Source organism: Choloepus didactylus, chromosome 16 (assembly GCF_015220235.1).
Source record: "Choloepus didactylus isolate mChoDid1 chromosome 16, mChoDid1.pri, whole genome shotgun sequence".
Lineage (NCBI taxonomy): Eukaryota > Metazoa > Chordata > Mammalia > Pilosa > Megalonychidae > Choloepus > Choloepus didactylus.
This window is the reverse complement of record NC_051322.1, coordinates 47,794,158-47,812,841: the sequence shown is the minus strand read 5'-3', so window position 1 is coordinate 47,812,841 and position 18,684 is coordinate 47,794,158. Positions and strand designations below refer to the sequence as shown.

Genomic DNA, 18,684 nt, shown 5'->3' with positions numbered 1-18,684 from the left:
GGTGTCCAGTCCACGCAGTTCCTGGCTTTTTACCTACTTTCCTGGAGGAGTAACTAAAACATACAGCTCACCAGTCTGCCATCTTGCCCCGCCTCCAGTTGTTAGATTTTTAGTTTGAGTAACTGGAGGGAAGTTCATACAATTTGCTAAGGAGGGGAAGAGCAGGGAGGAGTAGGTTGAAGGCTGGGGAGAGGTCATAAGCTCTTTTAATTTTGAACTTGATCTTAAGGGGCCTACCGGATCTCAAAGTAGAAGTGTCCAGTAGGCCGCTGGCTAAATGAGGCTGGAGCTGGAAATTTGGGAGTAAACAGCCCAGAGATATGATTTAAAACCACGTGATGGGATGAATCTCTCTCGGGACAGGGTATGGAGATGGAAGATAATGAGTCCTGGGAATGAGTCCTAGGGAAGAAGAGGGAGCACCAATAAAGAAAAGAAACAGTCACAGATAGGAGGAAAATGAGAAGACTGTATGTTCTGGGAGCCAAATAAAAAAGATGTTTCAAAAAGAAGGGAGTGAGCAACCTAGAATTGACCATAAGGTTTGACAACACCGAGGTTGTTAGTGGCCCTCACAAATGTTGCTTCAGTGGACTGGTGGGGATGAAAGCCTGGGTGGAGACAATACGATGTAAGAAAGTGGAAGCCACAGGATAGCAATGTTAGGAATTTTGCTATGAACAGAAGCAAATTACGGCTGGAGGATATAGTATCAAGGGAAGATGTTTTTGTTTGCTTGTTTGTTTTTTAAGCTGAGAAATGCAGCACAGTCCTTGAGCAGGCAAGAAGGGAATTAGAAATAGACGTTAGATTGGAGCAGAAACAACAATAGGATGGAAAATAGAATATATGAGTAGTGGTGAAGATAAGTGAATAGATTTGGTAGTAGCAAGATGGTTTTATTTTTTCATTGAACTAATGAAGCAAGGACATTAGCTGAGAGTGAGCATGGGAGATTTGGAGAAGGAGGGATTTGAGGAGAGAGAAGTGAAATAATTATCTCAGAGGATGGGAGAGTACATTGACCGGGAAGTTTAGTGGAGTTAGTTAACTAGTAGCCAGCTTGGTTGACAAATAGCCAGAGTGTCTGTGTGGTTTTCTATATCCATGTTTCATTGCTCAGGGGCAGGAGAGTTGAAAAGCCCAGGACCAGGGCTGTGGCAGCAAGGGCAAATGGAGGGGTGGGCAGGAGGGAGCCGGTGTGTGCACTAGAGGGATTACAGGATGGGCCACAGACTCTAAGCTCGTAAGGAGGGAAGTAAGGACACGAGGGGCTGAAGGACAGTGGAAAAGTAGTCGAGTCAATGAACTGAGGATTCAGGCAAGGTGGAAAAGTTGTTGGAGTAGAAAGAAAGTTGTTGGAGTAGAAAGGACTAGAGGAAGACAAATTATTCTTTGCTCAAGACAAATTCTTTGCTCAAGACAAATCATTGAAATTGATATTTGGCAATTGGAGCAACAATTGGGAATGACTGTAGGAATGGGTGGCTGAGGAGGGGGGTGGAAGGTGGTGTGAAGGAACTAAAAGTCTAGTGGTTGGACGGCTTTTGTCACTGGCGAAATGACAGGAGGTGCCATTACCAGTTATCCGATAGTAGACGTAAAGGGGTGGTAGGTGGTATAATCAGAAGACATCTTTTAAAGTGGCTGGGGTTTTAAGGTCTGCAAGTGGCAATGAAGAGGCAAAATTGTGGTATGTGAAGTAAATGAGGGGAATAAAACCAGCCCCCCCAACCCCCCGCTGAGGGTGGCTGGAAAAGCAGTACTCTTAGAGGATAGCAGGTTTTGATTAAGAAAGAAGTTGAAGGGACTATTCCAAGGAGAGTTTAACAGTTATAAGCATTTTGTTGATGTGAGATCATGAGTTCTAGGGATCATATGGGATGGTTTGAATGGTCAGGGTGTGGTGGTAAATTGAGCCTTATTTGGAGTATACAGAAAGAAATCAGCATGCCAGTGGTGAAGATGACTCAGGAGGCTTGGATTTCACACAGGCAGACTCCAACTAAAGGAAGGATTATGTCTAGAGTTGGTTTATAAGTGAATTTTTGTGGAATTTGCAAGTATTTTCCCACAGAAACAATATCATCCTTGACAAATTCCAAGGTTAATTCCCAAATGCCTCTGAAGGTTGATGCTGCTAATGGGAATGTAGAAGTTGCCCGCCATGCACATGAATGTTTTTCTATGAAATTTAATTTAGAATTTTCATTTGGAAGAAGACACCTGCCTCCTCCCAGCAATGGGGCAGAGAGTGCCTTCACATGCTGAGCAGTGGTGATAGATCCAGCATCTTCTGGTCTCAATGGTCGTGGCCTTGGCTCAGAGAAAAGGCTAAGGAGGAAAGGGTTTCCAGAGGCAGGGTCAGTGGTGTGAAGGAGGGGGAGGGATGGAGACCTGGAGAGACAGAAAGAAGGAAGGAGCTTCTGGAGGAGGCAAAGAAGATACAGAGGGGATAATGATCCTCAGAAGAAATGACTTTGGTGCATTGAGGGAGGTGCAATAAAAAAGAAGTTATTCTTTCCTTCCTTGTGGGCTCTATTGTGGAGCTTGAGAATGGGGCCACATGCAATAGAGTTTAAGATTATGGGTCACTCCTTCAGTTTCTTCTCATCCTTTCCATTTTCTTTCGGACTCTTTCCCCATTTCTTCTCATGCCCTATCACCAGGCACTACTGTTGACTAGCATTTGGGTGATGTGAAAAACAGAGTAAGGGGTGGCTAGTGGAAGAGGGGAAGGAAGTGGTAAGGAGAGGAAGTGGCTTGTGGGCTGTTTTGGGGTCATTCATCAGTAAGTGACAACTGTAAATTAGGTCTCTCTAAGTTGGGGCACTGATAGAATACATGCATTTCTATTAGAATATTATAATGCATTCCTAGCACTAATGACATGAAAGGAGTTAATAGGATTTCATATCTACAACTGAGAAGATAAATGTATATATGTATTCTGCTTGTATTTCCAGTAACTAATAGGTTTTCTGATTTCAGACTTCGGTCTTGTAAGCAAGACCGTCAATAAATAAAATTATATTTGTGTTTTATGGGTACGTATTGAAATTTACAATTTTGTATGTCATTCAAGGAAGTGCATTTCAGGTACTGTTTTCTATAAGAACTAATGTTAACTTAAGATTTCATCTTTTGGAACTGATACATACATAATAATTGCACTTATGGATTTCTAATTTTTCTCCCTGCCAGCAAAATGAAAACATGTTATGTATTATCATAGGATTGTTATTCTGTATAAGTTTTTGCATTAATTTTAATTGCATGAGGTGTTATAACATGATATGATAATCCCATATTTTTGAGATGATTGAGTCCTTCACAGTTTTCTCAATGAGCAATGATGAAGTTTTCTTTGTGAGTGGAAGCTACTTTCCATTGTGATGCAATACTGATTTAATTTCCAAAGATCAATGGAAAAAGCATGATTGTTTCAAAATATATACACAAATACATATGTTTGAGTAAATGGCAGTGTAGTACAGTGGTTAAAGACCAAGGTTCTAGAGTCAGAGAGACCTGGCTTAGACTCAGCTCAGCTTCTTGTAAGTTGTGTGTCCTGGCAAGTCATTTAACCTCTGTAGCCTTAGTCTTCTCGTGGTAAAACTAGACTCCTAGTAAAATAAGACTCACAAGATGGTTGTAAGGATTAAATGGAATGATGAAGGTCAGTGCTTAGCAAAGTTCCTGGCAAAAAAGGATCACAAAATAAATACTAATATTAGTACTAAAAATAAAAATCAATTATGATTGACCAGATGGATGGGATAGGAAGCTACATGAAAAATGTGTAAGGGATGTGGTGGATGTTCTTGTTAAATAGCCCAGATTTTCCATTTACCAGACTGGTGCACTTACTCCCCAGGTGGTGTGAGTGTTGACAGCTCGTGGTCGCTGCTCCCTCTTTGAAGAAATGTCCTCAACAGACAAGGCTGCCTCATTGCCCACCCCCACTCCTCACCTGGGAGAAGGCCTCAGCCATGACTGATTAACTTGGGGATTCAAGAGGCTGGCCTGCGTGCTTCAAGGTGGAATCAATTCTTGGTGCACAAGCTCCAGAGCCACCCCATGGGATCAGGCTGAAGCTAGACTCTAGATGAGACCACATCCTTGCTTAGCTTCTTTCCTTGCCCTGTTCTGCTTCCTTCATGCTTATTGCTGGAAAGTCCAACCTCAATAAATCATGTGCACGAGAATACCTGCCTCAGGCTCTGCTTCTACACCCTGACCAAAGACAGAGATCATCTAAGTGGGAAAAAAGGACAAAAATAAAATTGCATATGTGCTCTGATTAAAGCTGAATAGATATGTATTTCACATGGATAAAGACTGAACGAGAAATCAAAAACAATTTTGTGTGGGGAAGATATTGTGCATTAAGTTAAAAATTTCCTTTAAGATGCTTGTAAGGATTTTTAAATAATAAATAGAATAACAAACATTAAGTAACAAAAAATGATAACAGAAAGGATGAACAAAGTTGAAGTATAAAAGTACAAGAAAATTCAATCAAGTGATGGATGAGAGTTAAAAGTTAAATTTGGAACCCGTAGAGATCCTTTTGGTCAATATTGGGCACCATTACTCATTAAAGCAGCGTAATAAAGTGATTAAGAGTATGGCCTTGGGAGAATTGATTTTGTTCATGTTTTTATATTACCTCCATGGAAAACAAGGCAGTTTTTGTTTTTTACTCACAAAGGTTGGCAGTTTTTTGGTGGCTGTGGTGGTGGTGGGGCTGGGGTGGAGGTATGGGGACTTGGGTGGAATATGGCAAATGCAAGCCTGTAGAACTTACCATTAGAGTTAGGGAAGAAAGATCAATTTTTGATTTTGATCTTTAACTTTGTATCTATAAATTTAATACTTAAGGTAAGGTTTTCTTTTAGAAATAGCTTTGGCTTAGATTGGCTATTCTGGAATAAGAGCCACAGAGGACTTGGTTATCTAGTCCTTCTAGGGACACCCTGAGCAGTCAGGTTTTGCTAAGCTCTAAGCCCAGTTGCATATGTGGGGGCTGGTGGGGGGGGGCATGCAGGGTGAGAGGGAAGGGGAGAGAGTATAGTTAAGATCTCTATAAGTAAAAAGACACCCATTAAATTTTACACGGTATGGAGAAAGGACAGGCAAGCTTGAGGAACATCTGCAACTGAACTTTCTCTCAACTTTCCTCTCTTCCAATAAAAATTTGACAGCAGGATAGTAAAATGGTTAAAAGCATAGGCTTGGAAGTCAAAGGACTTAGGTTTGAATTCTCTTCTTTGACACTCTCTGAATGACCTTGGGCAATTTACCTAATTTCTCTAGCTGCAAGTTTCTTCATTTGCAAAATTTAGGTAACACTTCATAGAGGTGTTCTGAGGAGTTAATGGTACTTTAACATAAAATTTATATTATGGTTTATTTCCATATGTGGTAAATATAGGTCTTCCTAATGACTTAGCCTTTACGATGTGCCAGACTCTGTGCCGTTGCAGTTCCCTCACAGTAAAATTCAGAGAGTAACACCTTCTCCACAGAGTCATAAAAATATACCGGGTAGTGCTCTGAGGCGCTTTCCTCAGACTCAGTACCTCATTTTTCATTTCAGATGTTTTCTTTCATTAAGGAGGACCTACTGGGGGTAGTCCTTCTCTCCTTTCCCCATCCCTTTCTTCCCCCCCTCCTCCGCCACCTCCCCTCCTCCCCCTCCATTCTGCCTCCCCCCTCCTCCCCCCACTCCCCCTCCTCCTCCTCCTTGTCACTCTATGTCCTTCTCTGTAAACCATAGTCTAGAAAACAGGTCCTTGGCCAAAATGGAAAAATGTAGATTTTGACTTTTTATTATGATTAGCTTCCTACTTAATATTACTTCGTATATGGGCTCCTTTAGTTTTCTTTGGCTGTTCATTTACATTCTACCCCATTCCACAGAAGAAACAAGTCAATTTAATTCAACAAATGTAATATAATAGAAATATAAGTAGATAATAGACTCTAGACACATTGAAAGAAAATAAAGGTCACATGCATATCAAAACTAAGAGGAAAGTTAGGATACAGTAGTTAAAGTTGTGCTAAAATTTAATTCCAAGTTTCCCAGTGGCTAAAGCAAAGAGAAGAGACTCAATACATCACTTGCTTGGTATTAGAAATAACTTTCAAAAGCACCCAGTGCCTCAGTGCTTTGGTCTGCCAAGCTGACAAGACCATATGTGGGTTTTCATATGGAGCACACCGAGCGGTAAGAACAAAAGGTGTTCTTTGTAACATTCCTACGGTGAAGGCCATGCTGGATTTTGTATAGTCTTCTCTAAAAGCTTATTCGTTGGGGGCTTCATAACAAATTGCTGCTCCCCCCAGGGGCTGGGGGAGGCAAATCAGTGAGGTCCAAGGGCATAGCTTTATGAAGGTCTGAGTCCATCCAAAGATAAAATCTTGATTCTCTGGACAAAAGGAAAGGCTATGTCCTTTAAACTCTCCCCTCCCACCCCCCCAAATTCTCTCTGCTGCGTTTTTGATAGAAGGTGAACAGCACGTAGTTACAGTTTATATTCTTTAGTATAAGCCTAGGGGTTAGATTTTCTGTGCTGCTGATTAAACAAAGGAATAAAGACATTCCTATTTTTTTGTGAAAACTCAGTTGTTGAGGCCTCTTTCATCTTGGAAGAGAGGTGGGTTGAGAGAGTACTATAATCAGAACTGGGACTTGCCTGCCTTTTTCTTGCCATGCTTTATTTTTCAATCTGGCCTTCAACAAGAACGTTCTGGAGATTCTTTCCTGAGATAATCACAATCGCCGTGCATTGTGTGTTTACTTACAAACATTTCATTCAGTTCAAATCACTTCCAAGGAAGGATAAGTTTCACAGTAAAAGGAGAGTTTACAATAAAAGGTTGTATGTACATCAGAGCTTTCTGATAACATATCAAATCTGCCATTACAAAAAAAAGTTAGAGGAGAGATATTAAATATTATTCTTGCTCCCGTGTCAAATCTGTTCCTCACAAAGCACAAGAGCTGTCTCCTTTCCTATGCAGAGAGAGAGGGATGACATAACAAAGCTGCAGGTCTCGAGGAAAAACGGCCCCCTCTTTTAAAAGAAATGCTCTTAGAGGGTGGCCTGAATCGTTTTCCTTTAAGATTTTCTAGAGTGAACAGATGTAACAATTTTCTATAATTTGCCTTGGTGCAGATGCTGAAAGAGAGCATTCACAATAAAATATATGCAGTATATGTAATTTCAGTTGGATGTTCTGGGGTTTTAAAGTAAAAATGTGTACCTGCAAGCTGTTTTATGGTGTCTCAGTCATAATTATCGCTGTTACACAGAAGGCTACAACTGCAACTCCTCCTTCATGTGCGAGCTCTCCAAAAATATCTCGATAATTCTGTGTATTTTGCACGGCGCAGTGTTCTCCTTGTGTTTAGCTTAGGAAGCACGTTAAAATGTTTAATTTATCTTTGTGATAAGTTTATGAAGTAATCACACCAATAGGGATATGGTAGATAATCTGTGGAAGAAACAACTTGCCAAAGGTACAGCAACGAGAATGGGTTTCAAGGAATAAATGCTGCAAAATAACTTCAGCTAAAACTGTGAATAGCATGACTGAGACAATGCTCATTTATTGCAACCACATTATTATGTTGATAAAATGGGAGACGAGTGGTGGAGACGGTGGCTGAAGTCTTAGCAGCAGCTTGATACCTTTCTCTAGGGAGTCGGAGCTTATCCTTGTGGCATTCCTCAGGGGACAGAGAAGGAGAGGGGCCGGGCGTCACTGCGAAGCCAACTCCCCAGACAGTCAATGAGCTAATAATGGTCGGCTGCATATGTCCTCTCCTAGCTCAATGATTGAACCTCCCTCCAACTGTCAGCCCAATTCACTGACTACTTCATCTGTCCCTGCTGCTCAGAAATCTATTTTCCAGAGCAATTAAAAAATGGAATGCTCCTAGTGACTTTGACTCAGCACATGGACTATTACATTGTTCAATACTTACCATTAGGGTTCCACTGGTCTTCTCCACCCAGGACAAACAAGAAGTTTTCCACCTCCACGACACAGTGGTGGGCACTGTTGTATGGCATAACTGGAGTTAAGAAGAAGACAAAAAAGGCGTATGAAATTTTCCATCTTAGGACCTGATTTCTTGACTCACTACTCATTCGCTTCCACCAAAGTGTATAAAATGTGAGACTAAGTTAGAAGGCAGAGGGGAGCAGAGAGCAGAGCCAGGTACCCACCGAGTCCAGAGAGCTGAATGCCATGGCTCAGTGGTGTGTTCACAGCAGTTTCAAACCCAGCCCCTTTGGATTAATTTTATGTAATGTTATTCCAGGAATTAGTTAAGAACAACCTGTTATGCATGCCTTTGATTCTCGAAGTTTTCCCACCTGCCTGATGATAGGGATGGCATACCAAAACCATGACAGACCCTCCCAAATGGTCAGGGCTGGGGGCCACTTCCCAGAAGTAATCCCGACACTTTGAGCCATTCAGATGCTCTGCCCACACTTGGTTTGCTGGCAGTCTTTCCATAAACAGACTCAGGGAGCTTGGTAGCTGTCTATTCCACAGCAATGAGCAAGCTGAATTTCCATACAGTTTTAGGTTTTTAAATTAAGGTCCTGCTGATTTAATGCCTCCTCCAAATGTATACGCTTAATTTCCTGTACAATGCCATTAGCTGCACAATCACACATTTTCTATCTATCTGCTTAGGAGCTCTTCTGTAACAAACATAAAAATTGTCAAGAACATCACAAATATCCATTCTCCTCATCTCTTCCCTCTTTCTGTCCAAATGTGGTGGCTGTGAGGAGGGGGTGTTATTCAGAAAACCCAGTGAAGCTAGATTTCTTTGCATTTGTTCTCATTTACATTTCCTTTTGGGAGACACACAGTGCCAGAACAGGCTGTCCCTGTCACCCTGTGTGTCTCTGCTATTATAATTTCATATGGTAAATGTAAACTTACATGGCATTAGTTATCATCTCCCATGCAGTGGTTGGGCCCAGTGACATCAGTAGGAAAAATGATGTCCTTGTTCAGCTCATCATATGGGCACCTTAAATCTAGGTGAGGACAAATGGGGAGGTGATGTGCATGTTCAGGCAGGGAACTTATTGCTTGACACGGATCAACAGAGCACTTAAGAAACCAATGCAGTGGGAAATCAATATGAGTCAGGGCCAGCTCTTACTTTGTGCTCTTTTGCCAGTGCTGGGAGAGAGAGTGAAAGACAGAGAGGAAGAGAGAGAGGAGGGTAGGGAGAAGGCCAGTCTTGCACCTGACTTATTTTGGGTGATATACATATATTTCCTTTCATTTTGTTTTTATTATCTTTTCTTTTTCTCAGGATGCACTTACGCAGGTTAAGATATGCAAATAAAAGTAATAAGAAACTTGCATAGCTTTGAAACCTACAACACAGCTTCTGAAAGAGCAAATCAGATCATTTAAGCTTCTGACTAAACGATTTTATGAGTTTGGTTATTTTAGTTATTTACTCATTTTCACTGTGAATGTTCATTGTTCTTGAACTTTCATCTACAAGGGAGAGGGCATGGGTACACAAACCCCTGATTTTTGGGATCATGTAGAAATTGGGTAGGCAGTGGATTTGTGCAGTCCATTAATGGGTCAGCTGACTTAGAGAGTCATCTTGGGAATGTCCTTTAGACTCTTCAATCCTTGATTTATCTGTTTGGAAAAATGCTTTTAACTCTATAGGTCCTGAAGGCTTGAATCCTTTGGGGCAGAGCACATATTGGGTTCAATGAGCAAGAAGGTTGAACACATTTGAAGAATTTTTTTTTTTAAATTAACTCATCATTGTTTGGATTATGGTGTTCATTCTAAAATACCTAAAACAAAATAAGGCAGTCCCAAATTATGTTGTGAACAGCCTGCTGCTGCTCTAGTTTATTGTAACATAATATGGTCAGTGTAAGCTTCTACAGTATTAGCTGTCACCCCATATGCATGAATTCACCATGAGATATATAAGTGCTGGGATAGAGATCGTTGATGATAATCAACCGACTGTATGACCACCACTCTTTGAATGTTTATTTTAAACTTTGGATCAGTTAAATGCCCAAATCTTATAAATAATGAAAGATTATATTATTTTTCTTTTAAACAGAAGTATAACTTTATAACAAAGCACAATCTTCTAAAAATAGAATAATGCTTGTGTTTCATTCTTGCCATTCATTTGCCTCCATTCAGGCAAGCAGAAATTAAGTGAAGGAAATAATACATGATTTCTTTTTAAGCCTCTTTCTCATTTGATTACCCCCATTGTTATGGTTTCTGCAAACAAATACAACTATGGCACACAAGCTTACTATTGAACCCTTTAAAATAAGAGAAAAGGAGGTGTCTGAAGTCCTACTATAAAGACTACTTGAAGACATCTTCATTTATGTACACATTCACTCTTGTTTTAAAACCTTGCATGCTATATTTCCTGGTTGAGTATTTCAGTATCCTCATTTCTAATTATTGCCTTTTCTGAATTGTTTCTGGGGATTGAGAGACTATAAATACATAAAAATAACTCTTTGAAATTATTCTGAATGTAAAATGCTCCTAAATTTATTAGAAGAAAATCTATACTATCAATGTTTGAGGTTTGCAAAAGAACTGATTTCTTTGACTTCTGATTAAACCTGATGGAGAGCAAAATAAATAGGGCAGTGAGCAAGAGCAAACAACCTGTTTAAAATGGCACTGAGGACTGCTCTTATTGATTATCTTTTAAATAACAATGAACACATGCTTGGTTCTTTCCAGATTTCTCTGGAGGTGAAAAACCATCTTGCCCTCACAAGAAGGTATCTGAGGAGAAGTTTGTACTCCGTGTTCATATACAGCCCAGTGTGAGTTTTTAGCGTGTCAGTCAGTGAGTTAGAGGGAAAGGGTAAAGAGAAGCTAATCAGGATGAAATGAGATTAAAGGCTGTCTAATTTTACAGCAACTGTGATCCATCAGCCACTGTGAAAATGACAGTGGAAATGAATGATGGAGACAGACAGGTGGGGCTGTACATTTCACTGATTTATCCTCAAATGCACTGGGCCTTATTTTATTGAGTGAACATGACCGCATTTATCATGACTGTCATCTAAACCCACTTCCCTCCATTTAAAAAGGTCACTTTACTCACAGGGAGTAGGAGAGAGGCACTTTCAAATCAGATTTAAAATCTAATAACACGTGTTTATAAGGCCCTTTGTAAGAATTCTCAACTTTATTTAAGAAACTAGGAGTGCTAGAAGGAAACGGGGGAAAAATCCAGAAAACTGAAAAAGATGAAACCCTTGATCATCGGAGGGAACACATCCATTTAATGTCTCTAAATTTGAAGAGTTGTACCATTTTTGCCTTTTTCACTCAAACTTCTGTTCTCAACTGGGAAATTAAATAAAACATTTACCTTTAATATTTTTAATTAAGAAGTAGGCAGCAAGTAACACTATAAAATAAACCCAGAGAAATATTAAGTCACAGTATTTACTCTGCAGAATGACATTATTCATCACACACTAAATAGATGTTAGTGACTGTTACAAGCTGAATTTCTGCCACAATTAACTTCTATACCTGTTAATTGTTTTCCTGTAATTTTAAGGCCATAAAAATCTCAGTTAAACAAAGTCTTTTATTCTTCCTTGTACTGGTGCAATAACATGTCCTGTAATATTATGCACAAAATTGGTCTTTGAGGATGTGAAAAACTGAGAGTCAAACCCTCAGAGTATTTTGTGCTACTTTTCACAATAATAACCACTATTGGCCAAACATTACCTATCTCTCAGGTACTCTGTGGGTGGCTTTACCCATATTATTTCATTTAATACTCACAGGTAACTACAAGTGAGACTTGATTCATCCGTTTTATTTCTATAGGAAATACTGAGGCCTTGAAAGGTTAAGTAACTCTGTGAAGGTCATGTTCAGCTAGTGAAACGCAGTGATAGAAGCCAAACATGGAGCTATCTGGATCCCAAACCACACTGTTATCCATTTCACTCTACTGATTTTCAATAGGTATGTTCATCCAACCAGCAAGTAATTACTGAGTACCTGTGTGTTCAATGATAGTTTCCTGAAAATTGTGTATAATTTTTATATGGAATCATATTTTAAATGTGTTTATCAGCTTGATATTTAAAGGAATCCTTAAATAAAACAAGTAGACACTTCTTAATTTTTTTTTTTAATAATTCTGGATATTCAGATAGTTGGTTTTCTATAGGTAGGGTACATTTGTTTGATGGAGCCAGAAAACAGTGAGCAAATTAACCATTAAGGATGGGCAGAGTCTATTAGCAGAGATTTTTTTTTTCTTTAAAACAATTAGGGCGTATTTCAATTTTACAAACAGATTTGAAATGTCTTGGATACAAAGGCCCTTTTCTTGGCATGTAAAATTTCTAGTGGGCTTGTTTGTATTGATGAAGGTTGTATTCTGCTAGAGATCCACACTATTCTATTCTTCCCATATTTTATATCTAAAGAAGGTATTTTAAACCTAAAAAATGCAGAAACCCACAAATTGTCCTGAACTTCCAAACAAGAAATCACATAGTGCTGTGCCAAGAATACAGGATTGCCAAATAACTGGCTATTGAATATTCATCATTTAGATATAAGATTTGCTTTTGGCCACAAATGCATAAATTTGAAAACTGTCAAAAATAACATATTTCTTATTTTTTAAAAAGTAATTAATACCCATGGGTAAAAGTAAAACAAAGCATCAAAAAGGATTACAGGACCAATATGTTTCCCTCCCATCCCTTTCCCCCAGTTCTCCACCACAGAGACTACCCCTGTTACTATAGTGTTGGGTTTTCCTTCCAGAAAGATTTTGTACGTATATCAGTCCTTTCTTTAACACAAATGGCAGCAGCAGAGTATAGACACATGGAACAGTATCATGCTTTTTTCTACTTAAAAATCATTCATTCATTCATTCATTCCCCATTAATCAATTATTTTTTGAGCTGCTGCGCTATGCCAGACAATTTTTCTACCTTCTGGGGAGGTCATGATGAGCAGCCTCAAGGAATGTTCTAGTCAAGGGAAGCACAAAATAAACTCACAATCAAATGAATATGCACTTTTGTTTCAAATGACAAGTGCAATGAGAAAAAGTAAAGCAGGGCCATGGGAGAGAGAGTGACAGGTGGGGAATTTGGTTAGTGGTCAGGGAAGGCATTTCTGAGTAAACGTCTTCCGAGCAGAGGATTGACCAAAGTGGGAGAGGGATACATGCAGGGTGTAGGTGCAGGGAATAGCAAGCACCAACGCCTGGAGACACAAGCGCAGAACTATTAAGAGCAGTAAGAAGACCAGGGGCTGAGTGATCTGCGATGACGCCTGGCAGGGAGATCGAGGGCAGATGCAATGACGTCACAGGCACGGTCAAAAGATAAAACTTGGAGTGTTTTCCACCACGTTTTTTTAACAGGTGGGCAGTGTTCCATTTGATGGATGTCCTATAATTAGTCCAATCCCTTCTTATGGCCATTTGTTCAATCAACAAACATTTACTGAATACTCATTATGTACCAGACATTGCACTGGGGGCTGATAATATAGCAGTGACTGAGGCAGGCAAGATCCTTGTTCGCAAAGAGCACACATTATTAGGGGGAAAGATGAGCATAAACAAATGGATGACAACAACAGAGGACATAAAGAGAAATAAAAAGCACGATGTGCTAGAGAATGAGTGCCTGTTATTACTCTAGCTGGGGCAGTTGTAGTAGTTGTTGCTGAGGAGTGACATTTAAGCTAGGATATGGAGGACGAGAAGGAGCCACAGGTTAGAAAACAAGGGGGTGGTGGTGTCTTTGAAGAGGCCCCTGAGTTGGACATGAACTGAGCCTGAGAAGCAGAGAGAAGGGCGCTGTGTCTGGAGCATCAGGGATAAGGGGCCCAGCAGCAGGATCCGAGGTGAGGAGGCTGGCAGGCACGGGGTCTCGTGGGTGTGGGTCTTATTCCAAGTGTGATGGAAAGGCATTGATTGGGTTTGTTTGTTAGTTTTTTTAAATTCAGTTTTATTGAGATATATTCACATACCATACAGTCATCCATGGTATACAATCAACTGTTCACAGTACCAAAATATGGTTGTGCATTCGTCACCCCAATCTGTTTTCGAACATTTTCCTTACACCAGAAAGAAACAGAATAAGAAAAATAAAAAATAAAAATAAAAAAGAACACCCAAATCACACCCCCACCCATCCCACCTTATATTTCATTTAGTTTTGTCCCCATTTTCCCACTCATCCATCCATACACTGGATAAAGGGAGTGCGATCCACAAGGTTCATTGGTGGGGTTTTAAGGAGCAGAATGACATGGTCCGATTTGTGTTTTGGAAAACCTACTCTGACCACACTTGAGGCTGAAAGAGTACAAGAGGGAAACCTGGGAGATCAGGGGGCAGGCTCTTTCTGGGGTCTGGATGAGGGATGGTGGAGGCTTGATGAGGAGGTGCCCTCAGGAGGCAGGGAAGGAGAAGGGATTCAGACACGTGTTGAGGGCTGTTCCCAATACAAACGACGCTGTATTGAAGGCTCTTGTAGGCACACAACACATATGTGGGAGTTTATCTGTAGGATTAATTCCTCCAAGAGAAATTTCTGGGCCAAAGCATAGGTGCATATTACATTTTGACTGATAATTGCCAAATCGTAACCCTTTTTACATTTGTATCTTTGCCAATACAACTGGCTAGGTGACAATTTAAATCTGTAATTATGATCGAGGTGGAACATCTTTTCATATATTTAAAATCCATGTGTGTTTTCCACATTTTCCTGAAGGGTTTTGATTTCTTGATCTCATAATTTGTAATCATGTGTTTTCTGTTTTTAAAGTATTCTTTTCTATGGTTTGTCTAAACTGGTTAAGTAAATGATGATATTTTGGAAGCTATCATCTAGTGATATTGCTAGAATATATATTTGTGAAATATTTACTCATTGAAGCAAATTCAAATAGCAATTACATGCTGGTGAAAACAAATATAACCTGGAAAAATGCTTTACACCAAGAATATTGAATAAGTATTTCCTGTATGAGCTCGTGGAGGGATTTTACAATATCTTCAACTTTATTAAAAGTGCAGTTGAGACACATAAATGTTTAAACATTTACTAGTTAGCTTAATCTTATCATTCAGTCTTTCTGCAAGTATCTAGTAACTTGTCCAAAACACCCCTGTGGATGAAAGAAGATACATGGTGAAAGGCCTTACACTTAACAGGTGCTTGGTAAGTATTTATTGAATTAATAAATTGATTATTCTTTTATATTTTATTTTCTGTTATATTTGGACTACTATCCCTGAAAACTACAAATAAATGGAAATTTTTTGCAGATTTGGGAAAAATTTGATCACTGTGGACAGTTAGTCTAGAAAATTAAGCCCCCTAAGAGATTTGTATTGTCTGAATCTAGCAAGGAATTGGCCAGGGTCCTGAATTAACCCAAAAGGTTGCCAATGCTTTCTCTCCTACCCTCAACTTGTTCTGCACACACTCAACCAGATTCCCATAGTCCCACTGGAGACAAAGTTATTTAATTGAGTTCAAGATGGATACATTCTGGAAAAAAAAAATCTGTATATGCCTCAGGTTTTGGAGACTTTGAAAGAATGGAGGGCTCACAGTGGAGACAGAGAGAACATGTAAACTGATAAATAGAATACAGAGAGCTCTAAGAGAAAAGCACCAGGGAGGAAATGACTAAAACTTCAGGGAGAAAGTGAGGCTTAAGTTAAATCTAAGGATGAAAAGGGATTTTCCAGCCTGTCACAGCTGCAAAAGTCATTATCAGTAAAAGGAACATTCATTCAGCAAATATTTATTGAGCTCCAACTATGTGCCTGCCAGCCTTGGGCTAAGTCCTAGCGATATTGCTTTCATTTTTATTACATTTTCTAAAAATAGCTTATTGAAATACAATTAATTCATAAAATGTTCTTATGTTATGATCGTTTTATAACAATATCAACTATTTTAGTGGGGCATGGAGGCTAGGAAAAATGTGTTTGGGGAATGCGGGAGCAAATAAAAGGAATAGAGTATTGTCTACACTGTACTTTTAGGCAGCCATCCTAATCCCTTGCTCAAATCCCCCTCTGGAGCACTCTCTCCTTGGACGAGCCGACCGTAATGGCCACTGCTCTAATTAAATCTCTCCCAGCATTTGGAGCCATGGATAGTTCTGGAAGCAGTTGGTAGCATTATTGGAACTGTGAGTGATACTTTTGTTCCTTTTATTGCTCACCATGTCTGCTCTTGCTGCTTCAGTTCTGTTAGTGGTTCTATTGCACTTACTTGATCTCAAAGAATATTTCACTGGAAGGATTCAGAAGAAATCTACACAAATCCACATGCAAGGGTTATATCTAGTAGGACACTGGGCAATTGGGCTGGGCCATCACGGTTATACTGAGTCAACAGCTCATGACAAATGAATTAAAGTGCGGTCCATGACATTAGGAGATGAGTCCATGGTGAGTGGTCAGGGCCATGGTGAGGCACCTGCAGCCAGCTTTCGAGAAGGTATTGCTGGGAGAAAGGAGAGAACTGGGTTGTTTAGGCCAGAAGAGAGAAACAGGTAAGGCCAGCTGATGAATATGGAAAATCCCTTTTATTCTTTTCTGGCAATGTATTTTACTGGCAGCACTAGACATTTACTGAATGTTAAGTTATTTATTTATGAATATACTTGTGAATGTGTGTGGATATTTGGCCCTTTTCCTGCCTTGGAGTTTAGGCCGAGTCTCTGATACTGAAGCTAATCTGAAGATACATGCCAGGATGTCTATGCAGGACTTGCTAAAATGTAGCCCCCAAACTGGTTCTAAGGGGCTGTGTGTGTGTATGTGTGTGTATGTGTGTGCGCACGTGCGTGACTCTGTGTGTTTGGTCTTTTTATACAGTGATGAGAAAATCACTGGGTAGAGATTTTTTTGTTTTTTAAAGAGAATGTTTGTGGGAGATTGTGGGAGTACTGTGAGCTTTCTACCCATAGGAGAAGAGAATACTTCTTCCTTCACTGCCCCGCCCAAAAGGCAAATGACAGCAGCCTCAGGGACCAAAAGAGAGGGGTGGAGAATTCTTGGTTCATGTGTTTCTGCACCTCCTGGAGCTTGGCAGGTAGCGGAAGGAGTCTGAAGGGGAGCTGTCTGTGAAGTGAGGTGTGAAGGGAGCGCGTGGGGTGAAAGCAGCCCTCGCTTCTGGGTATGGTGGAGCAGACGTGTCCAGCCCCTGCCTGTAGGCTGGTCCTGTGGGAGTTGGCTTGGCTAGCACTGTCTTGAAAGGCTCACCCACCCAAGAGGATGAATTGCTAGGTCAAGGAGACCCTAATAGAAGCTGTGTGGTGGAGAGCCCGTGGTGCAATGAAATGGTTCAGCGGGAAGTCTTTGGGGAGGGGCTCACACTAGAGTCCATAAAGGAAGCTCATTAGAAAACAGTCAGCTTTAGAGCATTTGCCTCCTGAAGAACATGAAAGCCAGGTACTAAAAAGAGCTTTTCTTCCTTTGCCTCCCTTTCCTCTAGTCCTATCCCTGTTGGAACCACATCTGATCAGTATGACCAATTTCCTCCAGGGCAGGTCAGCCTTATGCATTCTCATGTCAACACAGATGTGCAGAAAAGAGTTAAAATATCAGATCTGAGAATGCTATGCTTAGAAAGGCCTGCTTGCTGGGTTAGCCACTGGATAGCATCTGGGAACCTGGATTTCAGGGGAGTTCCTACCATTCCCAAAAGAGATAGAGGGCTTCACTGTACCAAAATGTTTTTACACAAGTATCATTTACAGTGAACTCCTGTTTTCCTTCTGGGAGTCTGGAATTTGGGTATATGCTGGAATTTGGACAGGGAGGACCTATGTGACCAACCGCCAGTGACAATCCTGGGCACTGAATTTCTAATGAACTTCCCTGGAGGACAACACTTCATATGTGTTGTCACAACTCATTGCTGGAGGAAATCCGATGGGACTCAACTGGGAGAGGACCGTTGGAGGTTGCCTGGTTTCCCCATCTCTACTCAATGTGCCCTTTCCCTTTGCTTATTTTGCTTCGTATCCTTTTTCTGTAATAAATCATAGCTGTGAGTATGAATGTTTGCTGAATGCTGAGTCTTGTGAGCCTTCCTAAAGAATCATCAGACCCGAGGGTGATCTTGGGGACACCTGATTTAAAGGAGGATAGAGAAAATTCAAATGTGTCTAGAAAATAAGGTTTTCATTTAATGCCCAAAATATCTGGAGACAGAAGAGACATCCAACAGAGTGGGTTTAAAAAAAACAACCAGTGTTTGGAAAAAAGTTGTTTTCAGTTGGCCCTATATGTGAAATGTGTCCAATAAGCTGATTCTGGATGTATGTATTCATGACAAGAGGAATTATTCTTGCTCTGCAAGTGTTGCTTAGACTCTTGAGAAAGACTTTTAGCTAGGGGACCATAGGCTCCAGAAGTCCTCTTGTTGGAATCAATGTGCAAATCTTTCCTGAGAATCCACTAGTGTCCAGCCCATCCCGACAGAAGTGTGAGAGGATTTTTCCAGAGACCTTGATGCTACAGCCCCTTTTATTTTCTTGAGTAATTTGCAATCTAGTTGAGACACTCATGCAAATATATCT

At 40.3% G+C, this 18,684-nt stretch overlaps 1 protein-coding gene across 1 annotated transcript in view; it reads right to left on the bottom strand.

Moving 5' to 3' along the window:
- Nucleotides 1-18,684, bottom strand: part of KLHL14 (kelch like family member 14) — a 110,065-nt gene that overhangs the window by 21,733 nt on the left and 69,648 nt on the right. Inside the window, exon 4 of the mRNA XM_037806198.1 lies at nt 8,000-8,089. Coding sequence (XP_037662126.1) covers nt 8,000-8,089 — 90 coding nt within the window. The remainder of the gene's footprint in view (nt 1-7,999; nt 8,090-18,684) is intronic.